Genomic DNA, 14892 nt, shown 5'->3' with positions numbered 1-14892 from the left:
TGGTAGACGCTGAACTTAAGAAACCTGCACTTCACAGGTGCTTTATAGCAAAGCAATGTGCCTTCCCAGTGAGGCACAATTTTCAGGACCCAGGCCACCGGGACCCTTGAGCTGAGGACCTGCACAAGCCCTGCTGGCTTTCATGGGCCAGCAGCTGTCCTGTAAGAGTTTCAGGGCTCTGTGGCATGAAGAAAACTTCAACACCGGCTGGTTCCGCGGCTGTTTCCAAGCGTCATATGTCCCTTTTATTTTTCCCTTTTCTTATAGGGAGGTTTAATGAAAGCTCAGCTTTCAGGACACAGAGGCCAGGCTGCATCGAAACACACCATGGCCACTGTACTTATTTAGCACCTACTCTGTGCCAGATTCTTCTCACATCCTCACTGATTCCTTAGAGTAGCCCAGAAACACGGGGATGGATAACCCCGTCCTACACGTGGGAGCCGAGCCCTGAGCGCCCTGAGTCACACAGCCAGCAAATGGCAGGGTGGCAGGGCGACCATACAAAATGCAGCGAGTCTGGCTCTAGTCCCCATGCTCCTCCCACTGGATTGGGATACTTCCATTTAAAAAGTGCCTCTGACTGGAGCAGGTCCTAATTTTGGAATTATCATTAAAAACTTATAACTACTTTTCCCTAAGGAGCTCAAAAAACATTATATGTTTATATGCAATCTTGGCAGAATATGCTTGGGACAAACCTCCTCCTTGCCAACTCTCCCTTTCACATCATGGCTCGAGGTCTGTATCCCTATCTAGAAAGTTCCAAAAGGCTTGCTCTCTAATTAGCATTGAACAAGAATTGCCTAATTTCTGACTGATCTTTCCTCCTCCATTCATTTCTATGATTTAAAATTATATATTAGTATTAATGATAATCATAATACATTCCTTCCTGTCTTTTCTCCTTCATTCCATTAAAGGCAAGAGGGTAGAGAATAGTCTTTTTCCCCCAATGGTGCCGAGCTGGGGAGTACTTTGCACATTATAACCTATGACACTCATGACCTCATCGAAGAAGAAATGGTTTTAATACACTATGGAATATAAAATGGAAAAAGAACTAGTGGTTCCTAAAGCATAAGCCCAGACTGGCACTCACCATGTGGAAAGTTGTTAGAAATGTGCATTCTCAGGTCCCCGCCCAGACCTGCTGAATCAAACACTCCGGGCATGGGGCCAGCTAACTGAGCCATCGGGTGATTCGGAAGCTTGCTCAAGTTCGAGAGCCACTGAAATTAGTTTCCTCCAAGCACACAGTAATCAGACAGAGGCTACGGTCTCCACTTCCTTCCTAGTCACTGTCACTTATCCTAGCCTGGTGCTGCTAGAATACACGACAGGGAGTTTAGCCACAGAAATAGGGTCTTGTTAAGGAAGAAATGAGAAAGAAACTGCCCACAACAGCATAGAGCACTGCTCCGCCTCACTGCCCTGATGACACAGACAGGAAACCTGAACGTGGCAGCTCTTAACCAGTTATAGGTCACTGGTAGACTGGAATGCCAGGAAAGCCAGAGGGGCTGAGCTCGCGTGTGCACAGGGAAAGGCTGTGTCTTCCTTGGCGTGCCCCCCCCCGCGGTGGGTTTGGGAGGCTGGCTGCTTACGCTGCGTGCAGTAGAGCCCCGTCCAGCCGGGGGTGCACTTGCATTCCCCGTCGTAGGCGCTGCAGAAGGCCCCGTTGTGGCAGTTGCACGTGTGGATGCAGTTCGGGCCCCAGTGGGCGGGCGGACAAGCTGAAAGCACAGCATGGAGAGCTGTGAGAGCTCTGAGGCCAGCCCAACAGAGAAGATTCCGCCCTCCCTCCACGCCTTCCTGCCCTGGAGAGGTTAGCAGTGTGCACCAGGGCTGAGAAAGCACGCAGCTCCGGATCTAAGGCCCAGATGGCAAGGCTGACTACGAGGGCAACCATCACCGCTGGCGTGCATTCGCTCAGACTGCAGTGTGAGGCGAACATCACCTCAAGTGCACAGATTTAGTTATTTAACAAATGCACATACAGCACCCCTGTGCCCAGCACTGTTCAGGGAACAAAGGAGATAGCAGAGAACAAGAGAATGTCCAGGTTACACTCTGGAAGCTTCTATTTTAGCAGGGAAGGCAGGCGAACCAGGCAGCCAACCCAAAAACCAATGGCGAGAAAGTACTATAAAAAAAAAAGACAGGTTAGGGATGGCCTCTCTGAGGAGAGGCTGTTTGAGCAGAGATCAGGTAGAAAAAATGATGTGACTTGAGAGAAGGGACTCAAGGTCATGTAATTCATGTCTTTGATCTTGAAAACTGGCACTTGTCAGCCAATTCCAGAGTTTCCACTAGAGGCTTGTTTTAAATGTCAAGGCTCTCAGTTGTATCTAAGAATTGGTTTATTTATAAAACCTCTCACTTAGAAAAAGCAGAAAATAATAAAACTAAACATTCCATTATTTTAAAGTCAATCTAAGATAGATTATTTAAACTCTTTGATTTGAAAAAACTAAACTAAACTAAATCTTAGGGGGTCACTGACCATTGAAGGACCATCAGAACCTGTGAAATAGTAAAGTTACAGGGTAAAATGATTAGATTTACAAAAAAAACCCAAAAACCATTTCATTCCTATTAATGCTTAAAGAACATAACTGCTTAAAAGGAAGACCATCTATAATTTCTATATGGTTACCCAGTATGGAATATGGCCCAATAAAGACAATAAATAAATAATCTGAAGTAATTTTTAAAAATAAAAATGTCTCCCATAATTGTGTGACCATTTTTTTCCCCAAGAGCAAGGGAAAAATAATATCTGACACTTGAGGTCTGGACTGAACCTTAGAATAGATTTCCTGAGTGCATGACCCCCATTTTACAGATGAAGAATCACTGAAAACTAAATAAGCAAAAATGCTATTTATTTAGATTCTTTTCAAGGCATTATTTAGATTTAAATATAGGACCATTGCACAGAGCTCTTAATGGGGGAAACAAATCCATTTAAAAATTAAAATAATATATCTTATAATTATTCATATATTTTGCTTGATAATATAACCACCCATACTTCAACCCTCAACAACTTGAAAACAAACAAATCAAAATGGTTGATCAGTTATTCTCAGACAAGACTTACGTTGAGAGCAGTCACTGCCAATCCATCCTGGGTAACATTGACAAGATCTGTCAATGGGGTTACAGGTTCCATTGTTGGTACAGGTACAAATCCCTGCACAGTTTTTCCCAAATCTGCCACTGGGACACACTGTGAATAAGTTACAGGTCAGCAACTCATCCTCACGTCTCGTCTCACAGAACCCTAGACTCTTGGGACAGGAAACAACTTGAAAGGCCAACCACCCAGCTGCCCATTTAGTAGCTGCCTCCACTTAACAGCCTCCCTTATCCTGAATGGGCTCATTTTTGTAAGCACATGAAGCCACACACCCTCATTAAGGCATCACAAGCCAGGAGACAACATTACATTCCTAGAAATCTGACTTCATAACTTTTTGCTCAGGAAGCCAACATCCTTCCTCACATTGATTTTTCAAGGGAGGCTGTTTCCAATTAAAACGGAAGAGTAGCACCGCTCAGGGAATAAAGAGGTTTTGCTGGAGTGGTAAGCCAGCTTCTCCAAAGCTCAAAGTCATATTTACCGAAGCTGCAAACACAGCATTACCAGGGACATCGATAGCTGGTAGCTGTAGACACATCCTTGGGGAAGCCCGAGGACAGACTGCATGGGGCTCGCTCATCACCAGGTGTCTCCCCAAACCTGTGCCTCACCTTCATTGCAGAGGGCTCCCGTGAAGCCGGGTAAGCAGTCACACAGGCCGGTGATGTGGTGGCAGGGCCCACTGCTGTGCACACACTGCGGGCATGTCTGGCTGCAGCGATGCCCATAAAAACCAGGGGAACAGACTGAAAACAGGATGGAAATCGACAGTTATCTTTCCTGAGATATGTTTCTTTCCTTTTCCATATCGAGACCTACGAAGCCACACACCCTTAAATTAAGTTTTGAGTAACAAAAATTTTTAATGATATGGAGAATTTTCCAAGTATAAAATAACCACCACTAAAAAAACCAAGGGTATTCTTTAATAATAATAAAAAAGGCCACTAAATTCTGAATTGCCTGAGGGCAGGCAAATGACCTAGTCTTTATTTTCCCATTTATGGCTCCAATTAGCTTGAGGTTTGCCAAAGAGCTAGAGGCTTTAAGAAATAAATGAAGGAAGGAAATAAAATTCTAAATTCTAACAAGGCACAAATAAATAACTCTCAAGCCACGTGCTGACCCTTCATTCTTTAGAGTCACTGCTGGCAATAAATGGATCTATAGTCAGAATTCAAAGACAGTTCCTCCCCAGCACGATCCAGGTTAATGGTTGTGGTTGAAAAACGAGGAAGCAGAATGCTGCACAATTAGGTTCCTCCCAAGACAGTATTTGGATTTAAACATAGGACAACTGCATAGAGCTTTCGAATGAAAAAAGTAATTAAAAAGCTAGAATAATGTATCTTATAGCTAGTTGTATATCCCTTTCTTGAGAACATTTACATGAAGATTTAGTAAAATCTTATGAATCATTTCCTAACTTAAAATTTCCATTGACCAATGTCAACAGCCCCCATTTTTTAACTCAGCAATTCTATTTCCCCCATAGTACTGACTTTAAGATGGACTAGCAGGATGCATGATTTGCCTCAAGGTTTGGCTGATGTTGACTTCTAGTAATTGAAATAAGGCCAATGCCAAAATTGCTGAATAAAATATTTACAGGTCAATGGATTTCTGGAGCACCATTTGCAGGATTTAAGGCAGGATCAAGAAACATATCCCGATGATGATGCCAATGAGGCAATGAAATCATTACTGGGGGAAATGGCTAAAGCCCCATCTGTTAGGTCAGTCCTGAAGGTTGGAAGGAATAAAACTCGGGACATGCTATTAAGGACAGCTCTGCAAAGGACAAGGTGACCTATTACACTTCTTTCTGCCCTCGGCTGCAGCAGACATCACTGTGACCTGAGAGGAGGGACAGAGGTAATAATTCTACACACGGTGCCCCGAGAAGGAGAGACCGGAGCTGCCACCTAAGGGCACACTTACTTCTCTGGCACGTGGTTCCTCGGAACCCTGGTGCGCACTCACAGATGCCGTCGTCGGGGGAGCACGAAGCCCCGTTTTTACAGTAGCAGGGCAGGGAGCAGTTGGGACCCCAGCGTCCCTCGGCACACACGCTGTCACAGTGGACACCTGGAACGAGGCACACGGGCGAGGCTGAGCGAGAGGCAGGGCGGGTGGACCCTCTCAGAGGCAAGGACTAAGGTCTTGGTATCAGAGCTGATGAACCCCCACAGCGAGGAGTGGAGGCGGCATGAGGTTTAAAATCCACTTACACACATCCATGTGCCATCACACTTTGTGGGATCACGTGTCATCCTAACTTTAAAATAATCCAGGACTATTTTCTATGGTCATAAAAGAGAAGGTATAAAACACCTTTGTTGCACTGATTTTCTTCTTTAGGTGGAGAGAACAAAGGGGAAGCCCAAAGGCTCTATTAAAAGCAACATTTATCAAAACTATTGCATCACTTAGCTCTCAGTGACTCCCTCCCTCCCCCTCCATTCTTCATTTTTACAGAGAAGTGGGTGAAGTGTAAAAAAATAAGGAGAAATCAAAGGTGGTTAAATTGTTTTACATAAAGAACCCCCCCACCCCCAAGCAACCAAATAAACACAATCTTAAACTATTTTGATGATACCTTGTGCAGCACAGAAATCAATGCCACCAAATTCCTCGTTAAAAATTTAATCTGACTTTGGGCAGCTAAAGGCAGAATGTCACAACTGATGTTATTTGTAGACATTGTCTAAGTTATTGATTCTTATGAAACTATGTAGGTGTTTAACTCTCACTCTGGAAACAGGGAGACTTCAGAGTCAGTCATGAATGAACAAAATGCCTAGAGGAAACACAAAGAAAAACCCAAGTTGCAAAAATAAAACAATAAACCTGAGTTTTACTGGAGGTCAGTGGAAGTGTCCTTTGTAAGTGTGTATTTGAAATACGACAGGGGCTTCTTTCTTGTACATCTGAGTTCTTCACAACTCAAAGAAACGCTCTTTGCACTGACGGGGAACAGGAATGAGCTGTAATTCGTAGTGAACTGGCGACGGCTGGCCTTAGACCAAGTGCAAACACAACGAGAGCAAGCGCGCACACGCCTGAGGAGTCCAGAAGCCACCCGGCACCAAGGAGCTGGGAAGGCGATGCTGGTGCTGCAGGTTCCTTCTCGACTGATCAGGAGAAAAATGACCCTGGCCCTTAGAACAGACGCAACCCCAAACCAGAACGTGAACACCGCTGACTGGTACACGGCCACTTCTAGCAAAACACATCTCCGCTCTTGACTGTCCTGTCTCCTTTCCTTCGGAAAGTCTCCCACGTGGTAAAGGAGGCCCGAAAGCACACAGACCTCACTGTGCCCGGCTTGAGGCATCAACGGCCTAGTACTTTAGCTTGGACTGCAGGTGGAAGGAAGGCGATCAGGCCTGCTGTAAGTTGATTAGGGCGTGCGAGTTCCCCCACGAGTAAGAAATGGAATTCTGGCCTACTATGATTTTTTTTTTTTTGAGTTCACAAATATATGATCTTTTTTTTTTAATCAAATCTGTTTTGAAAAGCTGAGATGGACTTGCAACCTCTACACTCCCCAAATGTGATTCATCAGCCACAGACTCTTATCTGGTGTTGTGACTCACATCGATATCAGGCAGAAGCATCAAATGGATAGTGGAGTAAATCGCTTCTAAGGAAGCTGCGAAACTACACGGTGGTTTGTGACTACGAAGGAAGTACCAGCAAAGGTAATCCGCTACAGGCTTCACTCTGCTCAAGTTCAGTTCCTGAGCACTGACTGTGAACCGGACTCCTGTTTACCAGCAGCTGAAAGAGGGACACCTGCTTCACAGACAGTCAGGCACCCTGGAGCCACCCAGGCAAATCCCAGTTGGGATTTTGGAGAAGTGGAGGCTGAATAATTACTTTGTCAATCTGAAATCATCCTGAAAATTAGTCCTGATTTTTGGCACTTATTTTTTTGTGTGGGGTGGGAGCTTGGGGAAATGGACGAGTTAGCTATTTATAGTGATTTAGTTTATCAGCTGCTTTCCAGTCTCTCCTTGACGTTACACTCAATCAATGCAGTTAAGAGGGAGCGGAGCACACACCTTAGGTCAAAAAGTATATGCTGCTGTTTGCCATTACAGATTATCATGATTTATATGGGAATTAGCACATTCTCAATCAGAGCATGCGAAGAAAAATGACTCTCGGGCAGGCTGACAAGTGTGAATAAGTGATCTTTTATTTCATATCCGAGTCCCCTTCCCTAACAGGTTTGTTCAGCTGATTAGCACAGCCATCAGTCATAATCAACTTTATCGGGGTAATTTTCACATATGTAACAAGGCCCTCGATATAGCAAGGAGATCCATTGCAAAGATAAGCTCATTTCACATGATTTACCCATCATTTCACTTCCAGACAATCACAGGGAATTCCAGAAATCATCTATCAAATCTTCTGTCTCCAATCATATACACTATACACATATTTCAACAGAACCAAGTTTCCTTTTAAATAACTTTTATGACTGCAATGAAGTGTTTCCTTGGAAAGTAAACTATAACAATTCTATTACCAACTCCCCCTAAAAATTCAATCATTTTCTTTTTCTCTATCGTCAATAAACATGAGTCATCATTTTGTAGATATTAATGCCTAAACTGAAGACAAATATAAAGTATATCTCAGTTGGGGGGCAACTCCAGGGAAAAGTGTGAAGCTGTCTTCTTTTCCTGACATTTTCTCCTATTGCTACTCCTGCCCTGCAGGCCTCTGGTATCCTCTTGCTATCTTTCCCTTCATTTAATAGTCAGGAAAGGATAAGATACATTTATTATTGCTGAGGTGTTACTTTCTCTAGAGTATATTAATATTTTAAGAGAATATACATGTTAAGAGCCTACAAAATAAATCTCTAAGTGTGAAATTTCAGGAAATGAGACTCACAGAGGGGATACCAGGGTCAGTGCTACTAATGTGGCCTCTATGGAAGGCACAGGGTGAAACTTTCTCTGGGATAGGAAACTGTAAGTCTGCTGTAACCTTTTTTTTGGGCCGTGTGTGTGTGTGTGTGTGTTTCATTCCTGAATGATTTCCACTGATCTCATCCTAGTCTTTGCCAACTTCCCTAGAGTCCTACAAGACATCTTTTTATTTCCTTGTTTGTCAAAGACAGAAGAGAGAGTTCAACTCAATAAACATTCACGGGGTCTGGCAGCTGCTGGCTGGCTGGTGAGAGGCGCTCTAAGAACGACCTCTAAATCCAGAGTGGTAATGGCCCAGGACAGGCACACCCAGCTCCGCCCGGGGACCATGGTGGGAGAAGGAGGGAGTTTGTGAAGGTGGAAGAGGGTTCCAAGCTACAGGAAAGTTGGGTGCAAGGCTCAGAGGCCCAAAGACGTATGTGTCTAATCCTTCAGGAACCCCACATCGGGGATGGGTGGAGTGGGGGTGAGGACAGCCCGAGAGTCATTAGGGCAGCCAGGCATGGTCATGCAGAGCAGGGACAAGAGTGCCAGAGTGCCATACTGTGGAGTGTGAGCTTCCCCCTGGTGTTGGAACCACACAGAAACTTCATTTCTTTAATATGATCTTTCTCCTTTCTTTCCCTTTGATTCAAACTAGCCTCATCCAGCACCCGGACTCGCCACCTCCCTCTCCCTTGCAGGCCCACTCCCTTCATCATAAAGCCCTCAGGACAATGAGGTTCTGGTCGCATCAAATAATCTTAGGAACAAAGCCTTGGATCTGCTGACCACAGAGACAGAGTTTGAGTCAAACTAGAGAGAATATCTAAGCCTCAGTTGTGTTTCAAGACCAGACCCAGAAAAACTGAATGGACCTCACCAATCACAGTCTTGTGAAACCAGACAGAGGGACACCGTGGCTGACATCAGGACCAGAGGCAATGATGAACTACCTCAGCTACCCTAGCGTTGACCAAGCAGTAGAGACCGCGATCCTAACTCCATCATGATGAATGATTTTCCCCCTATACAATCCATCCCCTAGAAGCCACTGGGGACCTGGGTCTTAGAGCAATGGCTCACCTGTGACTCCAGTTTGGTGCCATTTCTTTAAATAATAAACCTTTACTTTCTTTGCTGCAAACCCCTGTTTGTGTTTGAATGGGCTTTGAGGCGTGCAGGAGTTTGGTAAGAGTGCTAACAGGAACCAAATGGACAATTAAGGAGGAGATGTGCATAATTAAACTTGTGTTTTGTAGGAGGGCAGAAGATGCTCTGAAGATGAGCCTGGAAGAAAGAGGACCTGTCATATGGCTGTTTTGGATTATCCAGTTTTAAAAAGAAAAAGGTAAAAATGACAAGGTCTTAAACTAAAGTAATGGCAGTTGGGATGCAGGGGAAGAGGAATTTCAGAGAAATAGAGGAAAGAACACAGAAGAAAGATCCAACCCCTACCCACACTCCACCTAGGGTAATGAATGAATTCTGGCAGTTCCATGAAGGAGAGATGGTGCCTATTTTTGTTCACTATAGTGTCTAGCACATGCAAGGGGTCAAATATTTGTTGAATGAATCAATAAGCCCTGTTCCTTTTTTGATGTGATATTCCAGACCATTTTCCTACAGGATGGAGCAACCACATGATTCTTTCCTTCCCTGAAGAAGTGATGAGAAGTGCACGGAAGCCGGGAAGCCTGGCATATTTATATTTTGTGCACCTCAAATGGTGACATTCCCAGCAAAGGGGGTAGAAATGTCTGCCTTGCTCATTTTTGAGAAGATAAACTTTCATGAGCTCAAGTCTGGGTTTTTTTTTAATGTTCGCCCGGATTATAAAGCAAAGAAGAATCATGGGACATCTTGAGGAAATTCTTGTGGAATGTTTCCCGAAGTGCAGATAAAGGCTCTAATGGGAGCTACTTTGGGAAACAACTTCCTAAACTCAGGGGGTATCTTTAAATGTGCAGGAATCTCTGGCTCAATGGAAGCCTTTTTCCCTGATAAATGTTCTAATGCTGATAAGGGGATGTGTGAGGGACTGTTTTGCCAGGCCCGAGGACAAAGAGCTCTTTGATAGCCTCGGCAAGTTGCTAGGCAATGGCTGAATGATCGCGATAAACTTCAGCTAAGCGGCTCTAAAGAAATGTTCGTGCCCTTAATGCCTGATGCAGTGGCCAGTGGCCTCAGTGGGAAATCAGCATTCGCCAGGCATCTGTGATTCCATGAAAGCGGCAAACGAATCATCTGGGGTGTTGTTACTCCCCCCTCGCCAGGATGGCACCCAAACTCCTGGTCTTGCTTAATTGTTTATATTCCTTACGCCGGTACTGCAATATTTGGGGCATCTGTGAATGAAGAAATTTGATGTCCTGTTTCTGAGCAACAAGCTGTTAAACATACTATTAGAGCCAAGAGAGGCATTTGTTAATAATAATTGGGCTTGGTGGTTATAAGAGAAAGGAGCTCCAGTATTTAGTCTTAACACTTTTTCTGCCTTTCTAATCTCCTGGCCAAAGAAGCGGTGGCACACTGGAGTGCAGGAAGTTACTGACGTGCCCACCTCTCCCACGCAGTGTCTGCCCACGGGAACGGAGGGTCTTTCCACAGGCCAGGGGCTAGTGCCACTCATTTTCATGCTCCTAGCACCTAAGCACATGGCTCTATTCAATTTGGAGACACTCAACGAAGGGTTTTTAAATTCGTCAAGCATTTGGATACTGTGGATTTTAAAGATCCATTAAAAAAGAATCTGCTTTATACAGATAACCAAGTGGGGAAAAAACATACTGATAAGTCATATAAATCAGAGATGTTTGTGTTTGCAGCTATAAGATGAAAACACCAGAAAGCATGGCCTGCCTTAGATTGGGCCCAGATAAAAGCAGAGAACAGACTGCTAGGCAGACTGGGAGATCCAGGGACTTGGGCTTTTTCTGCAGCCTTTCTTTTGGGAAGGTAAGTCCTTCCCTTCATTCTCATTTCAGGGACCCCCACATTCTACTTTTACAGGATTCCCTCCCCACAAGACCATGTAGACAGAAAGACCCTAAAGAGTCAGATAGCATGTCATTTGCACCTGTGGCTGACTGGGTGCAGGCACGTTCATTAAAACTCATTTGGACTTGAATCTGTACCTACATGTCACTGGACAAGGAAACATAGGTCCCCCCCATTATACCACTTCAGGCATCTTTCAGCTGCACGAGAGATCCCTTTAGGACAGATCAGTACCTGAAGTAGCAGGTCACTTAGCTGCTCAAACTTGGTGTGTTTGGGGAAGTTTGGAAGGGGGAGCTGTCCTTCCAGAGAGGGGCTAGGACCACGCAGGCCTGGTTCTGCTCGCTGGACAGAGCAGAGAAGCCAGGCTCTTCTCACACACTTGCCTCCATGTTTTCCCCCTTCCTGGCTGGGCTCAGATGAGCACCCCATCTCTCTCCCTCCTCTCCTTTCCCCTCCTTTCCATTATTCTGTTCTCTTCTAGTTCCTTTCTCTTTCCCAAGACTCCTGAGGTTGATTGGGCATCGTAATCTCTTTTCCATCAGTTTAGCATATAACTTTTCTTTCCTGGCATGAATGTAACCCTATGCCTCCTGCAGTCTTTTGCATCTGGTTATAAGGCTTCTGTCACACAAATGCTCCCCTTCAATAACAAGTGTAGGAAGGCACAGCAGAGGCCAGTCTACAGACTGGTGACTGCCCCTGCACAGACCACCAGGACAACTTCAAATGACTGACAGGTCCACCAAGTAAAGTTGTGCAGGTTGTACACCATGCAAGAACCCCTGGCCACAGGGCTAAGTCAGGGCAAAACTCCAGCTCACACTTCACCTGCCACAAAGGGCACCCTTAGAATTTCCAAACCTTTCCCAAAATTTGTACAAACCGTGCTTTATGAGCTGGCAGTGGCACCATCCCTCTCACCCACCCTCCAGGTTGTCATTCAGGAGGCAGTTGATGTGAGGTGGGGACTGCGAATGTGCAAGTTAAAAGAGTTCCTAGGTGACAGTGATCTTAGCCAGCGTTGAGGACCAGGCAGGCAACTGCACATGTCCCCAGAAAGCTGGAGTGAAATCTTGAATGAGCTGCAGTGTTCAGGGACAAGGTTTTCTGAGTGACTACAGTCAGGGCAGAAAGGGAGAAAAAATGCCAGCATGTTTCTACTGCTTTTGAAAAATATGTTATAAAACGTATCACTCCACCATGGAAACGCGTGTGCACACGTGCACACACACAGTGACACACACTCACACACACGTACCACTATATTTCATTGACATCTGGAATTTTAGAATACTCAGTTTGAAATACTCTCATTTTATAGCAGCGTGTGTGTGTGTGTGTGTGTGCGCCCGTGCATGCGTGCATGCAGCAGAGGTGTGAGAGAAGGAGCCCAGGACACAGTCTATATCCTTAAAGGTGTTTCATTTTTCCCTAGTTTTTTTTTTTTTTCCTTAACTGCAATCTGCCCCTTTTTGATAAAGTAGTCCACTGGCTAAAAATGTCAATGAATTAAGGTTTTAAATAAATCACATATAATAGAAGTGCACGTGTTTTCTTTTGAAAAATGGGACACTTCTTTTGGAAATGATATCTAGGGTGTCAGGTACAACTTATGTTTTGGCTAACCTATGGGGTAGTACAGAATGAAGAATTTTTTATGACTGTAAAATGGGATTATCAGTTATAGTAGAAATAAGCGAGAGTTTTGGTTCCTTCAAGAGAAAAAGAGTCAAGCATTAGAAAAGAGGCTGAAGTGATGAGGAGTGGTGGATGAGCCCCAGGGTAGGCAAGACAGTCAAATTCCTCAGTATATCAGGTCAGCACATGCCTTCCTTAATTTAGGTGTATCAATTTCTTTGTAAATTTGGACACAACTCTGGACACAACTCTTCCGGCCCCCATACCTGGGCCTCACTCAGAGGCCTGATCAGCCTGTCCCATGGTCCGTGGCCAAGGGGGTTGGTGCCTCTAGGCCATCTTGCCGACTGGTCAGGGGGCGGGCCCAGGTCCCTGGATTAGATTTCATTGATTCCTTCACAAAAGCCTCCCTGTTACCCCACACGCTGCCACCCTGTTCGGCGAGTCTCAACACTTCACGGATAGCAGTCTCAGCAAGGGGAGGGGAAGAAACAGAAGCACTTGCTTTCCTGGGCTTATGCTATTGGTTTGGCCCTGAAACAGGTGTTTCGATGGAAAGCAAACCTTCCTTTATATTGGAAAAGGTCCTTCCAAGGTACTTACTCAAAACACGTTTGTGATAAAAAGTCATGAGCCTACCCACTGTTGACAACGCAAAGTGTTCTGTGTAAGTAACAAAGGTCACTCTTTTATTTTTCTTTTAGAAAAAGAAGCCCAATTCTTGATCCAATTGTAGGGTGCTGCCTGGAACTTCAGGAACTCTTTCGTCCACATACATTTGCTTATACGCTGTGTGTTCAGTGAGTGTGGGGATGACCTCTCTAGAAGCAACGTTTCTCAGCAGGCTTCCACACTGGCAGACCCGAGGCCCACACAGGAGACCCGGACAAACAAGTCACTGGGCGACACATGATAGATCGGGCACAAGAAGCAACAGAGCTTCCTCCCCTTCGGAGATGCAGACCAGTCACAGATGGACAGAGGATTACAAGATTACCCTGTGTGACAAAGCCACTGCATTCCCACAGGGGCCCCAGAGGTCTAAGGCCAGATGGGATAATTTGTCTTACCCCATGGCCCAGACTGTGGAATGCAACTAACACATTTTCTGACTGGCTTCAGGCCAAATCCTGGCTCCTGATTGGCTCACGTACAGGAGAGTATGCCTTTCACTGGCTGCTTCTAAATCATCAAAGCAGGTGGATACTTGAGCAGTGACTGGTGTGTCCATTTCCTCTATGCTCATAAGACAAAAGTAGATTGGGTAGAGTTTTGCCCAAAACAAATGATATGGCCTCTCTGTAAGAAAATTTCTGAATTTTCTGGGGCGTTAAAAATGCTCTTTCACTTCACTGTGGTCATTGAGAACTTAATGGCGGTCACTCCATTTGAGAACTTCAAGAACCCTAGTGAAGTCACAGAATCTGGTTTAATCCCTGAAATAATGTAGTTTTAACATTAGGTATCTGAGAGTCAAACAGAAACTACGAGGAGGTGCAACTGCATACTGTGAAGTCTGAGTTATATTATTAGCTTTTGCAAGTCAAGGGGGAACTAGAGGGCCAGGGAGTCCTTCTGTCTGTGGGTAGCTCCTATGAACAGAAAATAGAGTTCATTGCCACAGTGTTGGCCTGTTTCCCAAGGTTGTTCTCAGACACTAGAAGTCAAGTACATGATGGTTTGTCTCAGCTTATTCCTATCAGAAGCCAAAGAAACTCTCAACAAATTCTAAAGGACTGAAAGACCCCACTGAAGAGGTTCCTGATGACATCCCATGTTCAAGGATCTGAAGACATACTGTTGTTAAGTTGGCAATACTCCCCGCATTGATCTATAGATCCGATCCTCATTGAATTTCTCTGATCCTGAAATTCATATGGAAATTCAAGGGACCCAAAATAGTGAAAACAATCTTGAAAAAGAAGACCAAAGTTAGAGAACTCACACTTCCCAACTGTGAAGCTTTCTACCAAGCTAAAATGATCAAAACAGTAGGATACTGGCATAAGGAGAGACATACATATCAATGGAATAGAAGCGAGAGTCCAGAAATAAACCCTCCCACAACCACGGCCCATTGATTTTTGACAAGGATGTCAAGACGATTAAATAGAGAAAAGAACAGTCATTTCAACAAACGGTGCTGGGACAACTATATAGTCACATGCAAAAGAG

At 44.7% G+C, this 14892-nt stretch overlaps 1 protein-coding gene across 1 annotated transcript in view; it reads right to left on the bottom strand.

Annotated features, from left to right (window-relative positions):
- The window catches only part of MEGF10 (multiple EGF like domains 10), a 155628-nt gene that overhangs the window by 16694 nt on the left and 124042 nt on the right, over positions 1-14892 (bottom strand). The window contains exons 14-17 of the mRNA XM_016217801.2: positions 5090-5236; positions 3760-3894; positions 3107-3235; positions 1608-1736 (exon numbers count right to left, since the gene is read on the bottom strand). Coding sequence (XP_016073287.2) covers positions 1608-1736; positions 3107-3235; positions 3760-3894; positions 5090-5236 — 540 coding nt within the window. The remainder of the gene's footprint in view (positions 1-1607; positions 1737-3106; positions 3236-3759; positions 3895-5089; positions 5237-14892) is intronic.

The sequence above is a fragment of the Miniopterus natalensis genome, chromosome 3 (assembly GCF_054644295.1).
Source record: "Miniopterus natalensis isolate mMinNat1 chromosome 3, mMinNat1.hap1, whole genome shotgun sequence".
Classification (NCBI taxonomy): domain Eukaryota; kingdom Metazoa; phylum Chordata; class Mammalia; order Chiroptera; family Miniopteridae; genus Miniopterus; species Miniopterus natalensis.
The sequence above is the reverse complement of the archived record's forward strand: the minus strand, read 5'-3'. Positions and strand labels throughout refer to the sequence as shown.